Source organism: Bos grunniens, chromosome 21, assembly GCF_055505025.1.
Source record: "Bos grunniens cultivar Pamir isolate PY7600 chromosome 21, Bosgru_T2T1.0, whole genome shotgun sequence".
Classification (NCBI taxonomy): Eukaryota; Metazoa; Chordata; class Mammalia; order Artiodactyla; family Bovidae; genus Bos; species Bos grunniens.
The window spans coordinates 44,055,431-44,068,672 of NC_141185.1; the positions used below are offsets into that span (position 1 = coordinate 44,055,431).

The 13,242-nt window shown below is 45.3% G+C and overlaps 1 protein-coding gene across 9 annotated transcripts in view; it reads right to left on the reverse strand.

Moving 5' to 3' along the window:
* Positions 1 to 13,242, reverse strand: part of ARNT2 (aryl hydrocarbon receptor nuclear translocator 2) — a 204,584-nt gene that overhangs the window by 82,130 nt on the left and 109,212 nt on the right. For all 9 annotated transcript variants that reach the window (XM_086364221.1, XM_086364222.1, XM_086364225.1 and 6 more), the window contains exons 6-8: positions 9,617 to 9,719; positions 6,923 to 6,988; positions 6,315 to 6,400 (exon numbers count right to left, since the gene is read on the reverse strand). In XM_086364221.1, coding sequence (XP_086220347.1) covers positions 6,315 to 6,400; positions 6,923 to 6,988; positions 9,617 to 9,719 — 255 coding nt within the window. The remainder of the gene's footprint in view (positions 1 to 6,314; positions 6,401 to 6,922; positions 6,989 to 9,616; positions 9,720 to 13,242) is intronic.

Here is a 13,242-nt window from a genome sequence, read left to right on the forward strand (position 1 = left end):
CATTCTTTTTAATACTTCTTAGCACTTTGCTTCACTATTTTTTTTTAAGATTTATTTGTTTATTTGGCTACGGTATGTGGGATCTTTGATCTTTATCATTTTGGCATACAGAATCTTTTAACTGCAGCACATGAATTCTTAGTTGTAGCATGTGGAATCTAGTTCCCTGACCAGAGACTGAACCCAGGCCCCCCGCACTGGGAGTAGAATCTTAGCCACTAGACCACTAGGGAAGTCTCATGCTCCATTCTCAAATACCTTCTGAAAGCACGCCTGTTTAATGGTTGTCTAGTATCCTATCATGGCTTCCCTGGTGGCTCAAACGGTAAAGAATCCACCTGAGATGCAGAAGACCTGGGTTCCATCCCTGGATTCAGAAGATCCGATGGACGAAGGCATGGCAACCCACTCCAGTATTCTTGCCTGGAGAATCCCCAGGACAGAGGAGCCTGGCAGGTTACGGTTCATGGAGTCACAAAGAGTTAGTCACGACTAAAGCAACTAAGCATAGCACACAGCACAGTATCCTATCATATAGACATTTCATACTAGTTTTAGCCAATTCTTTATCATTGAAATTTAGATATTTACAATATTTAGACTTTGAAATTTAAAATAATTCAAGGTTTTCACAACAATGTTTAACCATACAATACACACATCTCTGATTAATTCCTATACATTGGTTGCACATTTTAAGGCATTTAATATATACTCTCAAGTTATTCTACAGAAGATTTGTACTGATTTAAATTCCCATCAGCAGAACATTGACCTTCCCAGGTGGGTACAGAATCCGGCTGCCATGCAGGAGACTTAATGAGACACAGGTTCAATCCCTGGGTCAGGAAGATCCCCTGGGGAGGGCATGGCAACTTACTCCAGTATTCTTGCCTAGGAAACTCCACGGACAGAGAAGCCTGGCGGGCTACAGCCCATAGGGTTGCAAAGAGTCGGACATGACTGAATCGACTGAGCACACACGCACAGCAGAACACAAAAATGTCCATTTTTCTGAACCTTCCCAATACTGTGTATTTTGTCTTATAAATTTTTTGCTACTTGATAGATAAGAGAAGATGGTATAAAATTATTTTAACTTGCAGTTCTGATGAACAGGAGGCTGAATTCCTTCCAGATGCTTAGCATGTGTGTGTATTCATATTTGTAAATGTATGTAACACCCTGTTCAGAGCTTTTGCTCATTTCTTTCTATTCAGTGAAAATCCGCCTTTTGGTCCAAATTGTGCCCTCTGGAACTATCCTAAGTAAGTTAAATTCCTCCTTCATATGACACCCCCTCAAATACTTGAAGACAAAAATCATGTCTTGCTTTCTCCAAGATAAACAGTCCTGGCTCCTTCAACTATTTCTCATGTGGCAAAGTTTCAAGGGCGGTTGTTGGAGATTCAATGCCTCACAACCCCTTCCGCCCTGTTAGCCTGTACCCTTCAGCTCTCTCGTGTATAGAACTCCACAGGACTCCAGAAAAGCTGGCCTTGAATCACTTTTTTAGAATTTTTCTTTTTGGCCACATGACAAGTGGAATCTTAGCTCCCCAACCAGGGATCGAACCCATGTCCCCTGCATTAGAAGAGTGGAATCTTAACCACTGGACCACCAGGGAATTGCCCTGAATCCTCCTGGCAGACTCTCTGGATGCAGTCACCTGCCTGCACCTTGGTCCTCAGCCTCCTTTCTTGTGATAGGCAGGCGTGGCAGTCAAATAAAATGGTAGAAAAAGAGCACTTTGAGGCCAGAAACGGGAAGAGAAGTTTGCCTGGTATAACAAGGACGATGAATTCAAATGAGGAAAGCATCAAGAAGGAGATGATCTGCTGGTCCCAAGAGGCTGAATTTGGCAGGACTGGGGTAGCTTTCTACAGAGTCTCATCTGGGGAGCCTCTCCTGACCCTGGGGCAGGTGAAGGACCCCACCTCCATCCACAGCCTCCTGCCCACACTCTCCTGGAGTCATCTGTGTACCTGCTTGTTCCCCACCAATACATCTTTGCATTCTCCAAGGGCTGGGCCTCTGTCTAGTGCCCAAGAGCCTTGCTCAGCAGATGGCACGGATGAGGCCATCACGTGTCCCAGTGAGCCGCAGCTAGAAGTCTTTCACCAGGCTGCCCACAGCCCTTTGCTCTTCTTTGCTTTTCATCAAACAACCTTCCAGCACAAATGTGTTGTCTCAAGTACTTTCAAACCTCATAGATTTCCTGGACAATAGCCATGGGCATTCATGCCAGTGACGAGGAAGCCCCGGGGCATTACAGAGTTGTACCTGATTAACACGTCAGCTTTGGAGGACTCTCTCTAAGAACCCTAGATCTGATGAGTTCTGAAGCATGGTCAAGACTATGGATCTACAAAGCTAAGGTCCAGGCTCTGGAGACTGTAAATGAATCACTGCCCTCTGAGTTTCTGTCCTTGAGCCCAACCTTAAGGCAAACAACACCTTGATGATTTTATGCATTATGATCTAAGTATGGGCTTCCTAGGTGGTGCAGTAGTAAAGAATCTGCCTGCCAATACAGGATACACAAGAGATGCAGATTCCATCACTGGGCTGGGAAGATCTCCAGGAGAAGGGAATGGCAACCCATTCTAGTATTCTTGCCTGGAAAACTCCATGGACAGAGGAGCCTGGTGGGCTACCATCCTTAGGGTCAAAAAGAGTAGGACAGTACTGAGCAACTGAGCATAGGCATGAGCATGGTCTAAGTAGAAAAACATATACAAATAAGATATACTATAAATAAAACTGATATATTGATATCTGTCTATCTATATCTCAAACATTAAACATTGCCAACTTCAGTTCAGTTCAGTTCAGTTCAGTCGCTCAGTCATGTCCGACTCTTTGCGACCCCATGAATCGCAGCACGCCAGGCCTCCCTGTCCATCACCAACTCCTGGAGTTCACTCAAACTCACGTCCATCGAGTCAGTGATGCCATCCAGCCATCTCATCCTCTGTCGTCCCCTTTTCCTCCTGCCCCCAATCCCTCCCAGCATCAGAGTCTTTTCCAATGAGTCAACTCTTTGCATGAGGTGGCCCAAGTACTGGAGTTTCAGCTTTAGCATCATTCCTTCCAAAGAACACCCAAGCAAGATTAATATAAAACCTCACAGTAAAGACCTATTTACCTCAGTTCTTATTACCTGATATATCACACTTGGATTTCAACAAAGATTTACAAGGTATGCTAAAAGGCAGGAACAAACATAGCTCAAAGAGACAACTAAATATCAGAACCAGACTCAGATATGACATGGATTTTGAAATGACTAGGCTGGGAATTTAAAATAACTATGATTAATATGTTCAAAGAGCTAGTGGAAGAAGTAGATAAAATAAAGAACATATGGGTAATGTAAACAGAGAGATGGAAACTCTAAGAAAGAATAAAAAGGAAATCCTAGAAAAAAAAAAAAAAAAACCACTGTAACAGAAAACAAGGCCTTTGACGTCTCATCAGTAGACTGGACATAGTCAAGAAAAGAATCAGTGAGCTTGTAGATATATCAACTGACATTTCCAAAACTGAAATGCAAAGACAAAATCAGAACAGAATACCCCCAAACTGTAGTCCAGTTTCAAAAGATGTACATGTAATTGGAATACCAAAAGGAGAAGAGAATGAAACAAAAGAAATATTTGAAGAAATAACGTCCAAGAATTTTCCAAAGTTAATGACAGACCCCAAACCACAGACCCAAGAAGCTCAGAAAAAAATACCAACCAATAGGGCTTCCCTGGTGGCTCAGTGGTAAAAAATCCATCTTCCAAGTAGGAGACGCGGGTTCAATCCCCACGTTGGAGCGATCCTGTGGAGAAGGAAATGGCAACCCACTCTAGTAGTCTTGCCTAGAGAATCCCATGGACAGGGGAGCCTAGCAGGCTATACAGTCCATGGGGTCACAAAGAGTTGGACACAATGGCACCCCACTCCAGTACTCTTGCCTGGAAAATCCCATGGATGGAGGAGCCTAGTAGGCTGCAGTCCATGGGGTTGCTAAGAGTCAGACACGACTGAGCGACTTCACTTTCACTTTTCACTTTCATGCATTGGAGAAGGAAATGGCAACCCACGCCAGTGTTCTTGCCTGGAGAATCCCAGGGACGGGGGAGCCTGGTGGGCTGCCGTCTATGGGGTCGCACAGAGTCGGACACGACTGAAGTGACTTAGCAGTAGCAACAGGGACTAAAAAACAACAACAATAATAACCAAAAAATCCCACAAAAACTAAACAAATTATACTATCATGTTCAAACTTCAAAAATCCAAAAACAAAGAAAAATCTTGAAAGAAGCCAGAAAAAAAGTCCCACACTACATATAGAAAAATGAGGATAAGAATCATGCAGACTTCTCATCAGAAACCATGCAAACAAGAAAGTGAAGTCAATACTTAAAGTGTGGAAAGAAAATAACCACCAACCTAAAATTCTACATCCAGTGAAATTGTCCTCCAAGTGTGAAGGAGAAATAATAACTTTCTATGAAAAACAAAAATGGTGAGAATTTATCACCAGCAGAGTTGTCCTGTAAGGAATGTTAAAAACAAGGTCTTCATGAAGAAGGAAATGATACAGATCAGAAACTCAGATCTCCACAAAGGAAGGAAGAGCATCAGAGAAGGAATATAATTAAGGTAAAATAAAATATTCATATACTATAAAATTTGCCATCTTAAAGAATACAATTCAGTGGTTTTTGGTAGATTTGCACAGTTGCACAGCTATTACTACTATCTAAATTTAGAACATTTTTGTCACCTCAGAAGGAAACACAACCCTGAATATTCATTGGAAGAACTGATGCTGAAGCTGAAGCTCCAATTCTTTGGCCACCTGACGAGAAGAGCCTACTCACTGGAAAAGACCCTGTGCTGAGAAAGAGTGAAGGCAAAAAGAGAAGGGGGCGGCAGAGGATGAGATGACTGGATGGCATCACTGACTCAATGGACATGAATTTGAGCAAACTCCGGGAGATAGTGGAGGACAGAGGGGCCTGGCATACTGCAATTCATGGGGTTACAGAGTAGGACATGACTTAGCAACTGAACAACAACACCACCACCAACCATTAGCCATCACTCCCAATTTTCCTCTCCCCCCAGAACCTGGAAACCACAAATCTACTTTTTGTTTCAATGGATTTGCCTAGTCTGGATGTTTCACATACATGGAACTGTAATGTGGCCTTTTGTGTCTAACTTTCTTTTACTTAGCATGATGTTTTCAAGGTTCACCCATATTATAACATGAATCTGTACTTTATTGCTTTTTTTTCCCCCTCTCCAGCCCTGGCATCTGCCAGTCAATTTTAATTGCAGGATAATTCTTTACAGTGTTATGTAAGTTTCTTCTGTAAACAATGTGAATCAGCTATAAGTATACATACAACCCCTCCCTCATGAGCCTCCCTCCCACTCCCGCCATCACACCCTTCTAGGTCATCACAGAATATTGAATGGAGAGCTCTTTGTGCTATATAGCAGCTTTCCACTAGCAGTTATTTTACACATGGTATTGTATTAATGTATATATCAATGCTACTCTCTCAATGTGTCCCACCCTTTCCTTCTCCTTCACTGCTTTTTATTGCTGAATTATTATTAGCTTAGCTTAGTGCATTGAAGCTATCATATGGGTATACCACTTTTTATTTATCCATAAATGTACACATGTAATTTGATTCCACATTTTGGCCACCATGAATAATGCTGCTATGAACATTCAGGTACAATTTTCTTTGTGAACATATGCTTTCAGTTCTCTTGAGTATATACCTTGGAGTGAAACTGCTGAGTCATACGGCAACTCCAGGCTCAACATTTTGAGGAGCCTCCAGACTGTTTTCCAAAGCAGCTGCTTCATTTTACACCCCCACCAGCAAAGGATGAGGGTTCCAGTTGCTCCAAACCCTTACCAACAGGCATTATTGTCTGTTTTAACCATACTAGTGAGTGTGAGAGGTATTTCATCATTGTGTTTTGATTTGCATTTCTCTAGTGACTTGAAAACAATTATCATTTCAAATGTCTCTCTGACTTTCCAGAGTGCTCTCAGTGACAGATCACAGAAAGGATTTGTGAAGCGCCAATCACCTTTGCAGGACTGCTCTTTTACAAACCTTTGTTTCAAGTAGCAAGACTTTTTTCCATTACAAAGACCATCACATTCTAACTGCAAAGGAAAATAAGAGTATTTTCCAGTCTCTTTCTATAAGAATGCATGTCTAACAGGATACATGGCGACATGAACCAGCATTCAGTACCCTAGGAATGAAGATGCAGGTTCTCCTTACCTGCTGGCGGCCAAGCCTTGATGTAGCCTGTGCAGTGGACCACAGCATACTGGGCTTCTCCTTCCTTCACAGGGCCAAGGCCATTCCTAGAGAAAGAACATCATGAGCTGGCTTTCAGCACCTGGGGGTGAGGCAAGGATGCCCATGACTCCTTTAGTACCTAAGCTTCTGGGTTCACCTGTTGACCTTGTGTTTCTCAATCTTCACTTCCACCATCCCCCTTTCCCTCCTCCCTCATAGTATGCATATCCAAAATAAATCCACCCAAAACCTTTCTCAGCTGAGCCACAGTAACTCTGATGTGTGAGTCTCTTGGTGCTTTCTATGGCTAAGCCTGTCTTTAAGTTCAGCTATTCCTCAGCTTAGTGCATTGAAGCTATCCACTGACATAGCCCCCCAACATCCATCATGCCTACTGGGACTTTCCTGGTGGTCCAGTGACTAGTACTCTGTGCTCCCAATTCAGGGGGCCCAGATTCGATCCTTGGTCAGGAAACTAGATCCCACATGCTGCAACTAAAGATCCCATGTGCCACATCTAAGATCCAGCACAGCTGAATAAATAAATATTTTTAAAAATAAAGATAAAAACTGAAAGGCCTACTGACCTGAACCTCTTCCTCATGGTGGTTAGTCTGTTTAGAGGAAGATGGTCCAAAGGAGCATTTCCACACCTAAGATGTGAGAAACACATTAGAACGAGTGAAGAGCCAGCCAAGCATATAAAGCCCACAGTGCTGCAGGCAAGTATATTTGTTGTTGTTCAATCACTCAGTCATGTCTGACTCTTTGTGACCCCCTTTGGACTGCAGCACACCAGGCCTCCTTGTCCTTCACTATCTCCTGAAGTTTGATCAAACTCACGTCCATTGAGTCAGTGATGTCATCCAACCACCTCATCCTCTGCCGCCCCCTTCTCCTCCTGCCCTCAGTCTTTCCCAGCACCAGGGTCTTTCCCAATGAGTTGTCTCTCTGCATCAGGTGGCCAAAGTACTAAAGCTTCAGCTTTAGCATCAGTCTTTCCAACGAATATTCAGGGTTGATTTCTGTTAGGACTCACTGGTTTGACCTCCTGGCAATCCAAGCAACTCTCAAGGCAAGTATATGGACCTTATCTAATGTGACCGCACTTACTCAGGTGAGCCGTATAGCTAATTTCTTTCCAAAGTGCAGAAGCAGGGCTGTATGTCTATGAATTCCTATCATCACCGAAGGCAACGGAGGGGACCCATTCTTCAGTGCACAGGTAGACAGTCTCCGGTCCAGCCCAGAAGCCAGAGACCTATGGACAGACACTCGGAGGATCCTGGCCATGCTCCACCCTGCAGATCATTTCAGTGTAATGTGGGGGCTTTCAGGGAACAAGGGAAGGGTGGTGATGACAGCTACAGCGTCTCTTCAGGCCCGAGCAGAGGCATCAACTCAAAACAGATGTTGCCAGTTGACAAACAGAATCATTTTCTCAAGCTTCAGACTCACAGTGTAGAAAGTCCCTCCTCTCCTGCAGTGTTCTGGCACTAGGAATGAGCAGACCACTGTGAGCCTGCGGATGGCAATGGACAAACTGGAGACAGGAGGAGGATGAGTCTGGAATCAGATCTTTTTATGGGTCCTTCTCTGAGAGGGAGGCGGTGTGAGGTGTCCCTTTGCCCTTTCAAGCAGCATCTTTTCTGCCTCCCTTCTCCATAACTGTCTCTGCATCCCAGGCTCCAAGCATCCACAGCCTGCATTGTGGCCAACCTCTGACCTGTGTTCTCAGTTCGCACTTCCATTTCCCAACTTCACAGTAGATGATGTCCTCAATGCCTTGGTGTTCAGTGCAGCAAAAACAAGAGTCTAATTATACTCTGAGGCCTGGGGCAGCTGCCAGAATGGGCATGTTTTCACAGCAGGATCCATCCAAGAGGTAGCCGCCTAGGGATGCTGGCACAGCCCTCTGCCCTCTGGCAGGCTGTGCCCAGTGTCTTCCTGAAATTAAGCTGCTTTATTTGGAGGGGAAGGCCAGGCTCTCAGCAGATGGCAGTACTCTTGCTTCATAGGTAAATCCAGGTAGTGTGGGTGTGGCACTGGGAAAAGCAACCCAGAGGTTACCAGGGCAGGGAGGGGACCACCTGGTTCTGGTCGATAGGTCAGTGATAATGGTATTGGAGGGCTTCCCAGGTGGCACAGTGGTAAAGAATCTGCCTGCCAACACAGGAGACCTGGGTTCGATCCCTGGGTCGGGAAGATCTCATGGAGGAGGAAATGGCAACCCACTCCAGTATTCCTGCCTGGAAAATTCAGGCTCTAGTCCATGGGGTCGTAAAGAGTTGGAGACGACTAAGGAACTAAGCACAGCACAGTAATGGTATTAGACTTCCCTGGTGGTCCAGTGGCTAAGACTCTGTGCTCCCAATGCAGGGGGCCTGGGGTCAATCCCTAGTCAGGGAACTAAATCCCACATGCCTCAATTAATAGTTTGCATGCTGCAACTAAAGATTCCGCATGCTACAATGAAGATCAAATATCCTGCTATAACTAAGACCCAGCACAGACAAATAAATTAATTAAATAAATAGGGGCATTGGAGGCTACTTAGGAATGGAATACTTGATGCTTCCAATAAATTATGCACAAGGCAACTTCTTAGATGGCACAATGAAGAATTCACCTTGCTGTGCTACACTGAATGTCCATCTAGCTAGGATGGGCATTTACTTTACTGGCCAAAGCACTGAGGAAAGCCCTTCCTGTGCTGGACTGCATTAACTGATGCATTTTGTCCCTGGGTGGACACTAATGCATGTGAGTCTGAGCCACTCAGCTTGTCCCTGCCGGCTGAACAGAGGGAAGACGGTCTGTGCAGTTGTTAGGTTGCTCAGTTGTGTCCGATTCTTTGTAACCCCATGGACTGCAGCACACCAGGCTTCCCTGTCCTTCACCATCTCTCGGAGTTTGCTCAAACTCACGTCCAAGGGGTCGGTGATGCCATCCAACTATCTCATCCTTTGTTGCCCCCTTCTCCTCCTGCCCTCAGTCTTTCCCAGGATCAGGGTCTTCTCCAATCTCTCTGATGTCAACCCTCAACTCTGTATCTTCAGCCCCAAGCTCTCCCATGAATTCCAGAATTCTATGTCCAACTGCCGACTCCTCTTCTCCCTTTACAGGTGAGACAGACCAAGAAGGAGGTAACACAGGGCTGTAGTCAGGAGGTGACGTCACCAGGGTGAAGGTGTGATCTGAGAGCCCCTCAGGATGCTCAGCAGCAGGGGGGAAGGGAGTAGCCCCACCAGAGCCCCAGCCAACTGCTTCCCCAAACAGACCTCATCCTGCAGATGAAGGACCTCCGGGAACCCATGCACATTCTCATGGATGACTGCTGCCCTTCTTTCTTGACTGTCCCGGTCTTCAGGTCCAAGATCCGGCCTGAGACAGAGACAGAGAGAGAGAAAAGACATTTGCATGAACTTCTGTCTTTGATTGTGGGGTGCAGGTGAGGGGAGAGTTCTCCAAGTGAAAACACATGGGGCCATGCAAACTGTTTCTTGGAATTCCCAACATTCTTAAAGCAATGAAATCCACACAGTCCTAACGCTTTGTTTCTCAAAGAGTGGTCCACACCGGCCGTCTCTGCTTTGTCCAATTCCATCACAAGTCCCCCCAGGTCGGCTTTGTCTTCCACGGCTTCATGGAAACGGCATTCACCAAGCTCACTAACGACATTCTTATTGCTAAATCCAAAACATGCTTTCCCTTTGACTTATCTGACTGCTTTTGCTGAGGCACAATGATTCTTGAAAATCCTCCCTCCCCTTAGCTTCTGACAAGCACTCTCCACTCGCCTCCCCCAGAGGCTCCTCCCTCTCCCAGAGGCTCCAACCTCAGCCATGGTTCTATGGCTTGTTCTATGTATCTATCCCTTATGTCAGGAGTCCCCAACCTCTGGGCCATGGACTGGTCCCTCCAGTCAGATCAGCTGCAGCATCAGATCAGAAATAAAGTGCACAAGAAATGTAATGTATTTAAATCATCCCAAAACCATCCTTCCACCCCCGGTCTACGGAAAAACTGTCTTCCATGAAATTGGTCCCTGTTGCCAAAAAGTTTGGAGACCACTGTCCTGTGTGATTTTAGCCACTCCAAGGTTTTGAGGATCCCCTCTACCCTATTGAACCTACATCTACACCTGAAGCACCAAGATCTAAACCACCAGTGGATGACTGCACACCTCAAAGGCAGCATCAACCCCACCCAGACACCAGCTAAAGCATCTCCAGCCAACAACAATCGAAGTCAGAATTCTAAATGTCATTTCACCTTCCTCTCCGTCACCTCCTGCACACTCAGCCTCGCCATCTTGTCTGGCTCATCATTTATTCCTCAAGGGAGACTCACTTCCAGCCCTCAGCATCCTTTCTCCTTGATCCACCTTTCACATGGCTGATGGCTGTCTAGACAATACATATCTGACTGTGCACCTCTTGGCTTAAAACTGCATTGTTAGATCTAAGTCCCTGTTGATTATTTATTTTATATGGTGTGTGTGTGTATTAGCCACTCAGTCATGTCCAACTCTTTGAGACCCCATGAACTATAGCCCACAAGGCTCCTCTGTCCATGGGATTCTCCAGGCAAGAATACTGGGGTGAGCTGTCACTCCCTTCTCCAGAGGATCTTCCCAATCCAGGGATCGAACCCGGGTCTCTTGCATTGCAGGCAATTCTTTACCATCTGAGCCATCAGAGAAGCTCCATGTAGTAGTGTGTATATCCAGACCTCTTCATGTATCCCTACTGTAAAGCACAGGGAGCTCTACTCAATACTCTGTAATAACGTATATGAGAAAAGAATCTGAAAAAGAATAGATATATGTATTTGTTGTTTGGTTGCTCACTCATAACCGACTCTGCAACTCCATGGACTGTAGCCCGCCAGGCTCTTCTGTCCATGGAATTTTCCAGGCAAGAATACTGGAGTGGGTAGCCATTTCCTACTCTACAGGGTCTTCCCGACCCAGGAATAGAACCTGTATTTGCTATGTCTCTTACATTGACAGGTGATTCTTTACTGTTGAACCACCAGAGAAGCCCAGATACATATGGAACTAAATCACGTTGCTGTACATCTGAAACTAATACAGCATTGTAAACAACTGTACTCCAATACAAAAGAAAAAATTTTAAAACTGCATTGCTTACAGGAGCTCACAGGACCTTAGAGAGTCTTTGGTCCCTGTCTGCCACTCAACCTCATTTCCCCTACACTTCCAAGTATCCTGTCCAAGAGAAACATACTAAGAGCCACCTATGTAATTTTAAATGTTCTAGCAGAAGCAGTTTTTAAAAAGTTAAAAGAAACAGGTAAAATTACTTCTAAAAATATACCCCAAATATTATCCTTTCAACATGTAATTCATGCAAAAATTATTAATAGGCTATGTCGCTTTTTCTCATACTATATCTTTGAAACTGGTGTGCATTTTACAAGAGCAGCACATTTCAATTCCGACTAGCCCCGTTTTGGGTGCTCAGTAACCAGATGTGGTTAGACTTCCACGCGGTACAGGGAGCAGCTCTGTGGACCATAGCCTCATCAGAGCCCTCAGCAGGCAGGTGTTTCTGCAAGTGCCCTGTGCCCTCTCACATTTGCAGGTGTGGTCCCTCCTGCCAGAAATTCTCTCCCTGTTCCACACAAGCTGTCGTCCTGGTGAACTCATCCTTCAGGACTACCTCATACAGCACAGCTTCTGGGAAATCTTTTCTAGGTTCTTCATGCAGAGCTTCATATCTGTTTCTTCCTTCTTCCCTTCTTTCCTCCCTCCCTTTCTTTCTTACTTCCTCCCAAGGAGTTGGACATGGCTGAAGTGACCCAGTACACACGCACGTACATTTATACTGATATTACATATAGCCGTTACAAGTAATCAAGAAATGAATTAAAGTGTATAGGAGGGGGACTTCTCTGGCGGTCCAGTGGGTAAGACTCTAAGCTTCCACTGCATGGCACAAAGGTTTGATCTCTGATTGGGGAGCTAAGACCCCATGTGATGTGAGGCACAGCCAAGGATATGTACAAATGCTATATGATTTTATGTAAGAGATAGTACCCCATTTCACAGAAGAGATTTGAGCCTCTGTGGATTTTGCTTTCTGTGTCAGGTCCTGCATGGGCTCTGAGGCAGGACTATATATGCTAGTTGGACTGAGTCATTTTTATCCATCCACGAAAGGACTGTTTAACACAATTGGCATCAAGTAACATGCTAGTATGGGGGCTTCAAAGACAGTTCAGTGGTAAAGAATCCACCTGCCAATGCAGAACTGCAGGAGACAAGGGTTCAAGCCTGGGTCGGGAAGAACCCCTAGAGGAGGAAATGGCTATCCACTCCAGTACTCTTGCCTAGAGAATCCCATGAACAGAGGAGCCTGGTGGGCTACAGTCCATGGGGTCACAAAGAGTCATACACGACCAAGCAACTAACACTTTTTTCTTTCATTGAATCTACCATGATAACCCTTCTGCTCCAAGTTTTTTGGTCCTTTGGCCATGAAACATGTGGAATCCCAGCTCCCCAACCAGGGATTGAACCCATACCACCCCACACCACCCCCTACCTCTGTTGCTGCTGCTGCTGCTGCTAAGTCTCTTCAGTCGTGTCCGACTCTGTGCAACCCCATAGACGGCAGCCCACCAGGCTCCCCGGTCCCTGGGATTCTCCAGGCAATAGTACTGGAGTGGGTTGCCATTTCCTTCTCCAATGCATGAAAGTGAAAAGTGAAAGTAAAGTCGCTCAGTCGTGTCAGACTCTTCGGGACCCCATGGACTGCAGCCTACCAGGCTCCTCTGGAAGTCAAACTCCCAGCCATTAGACCTCCAGGGAAGTCCCTGAATGGGTTTCTATCACTTGAAATCAAAAGGTCCTTGAAGAAGGCACCCCCAGCCAAAATGG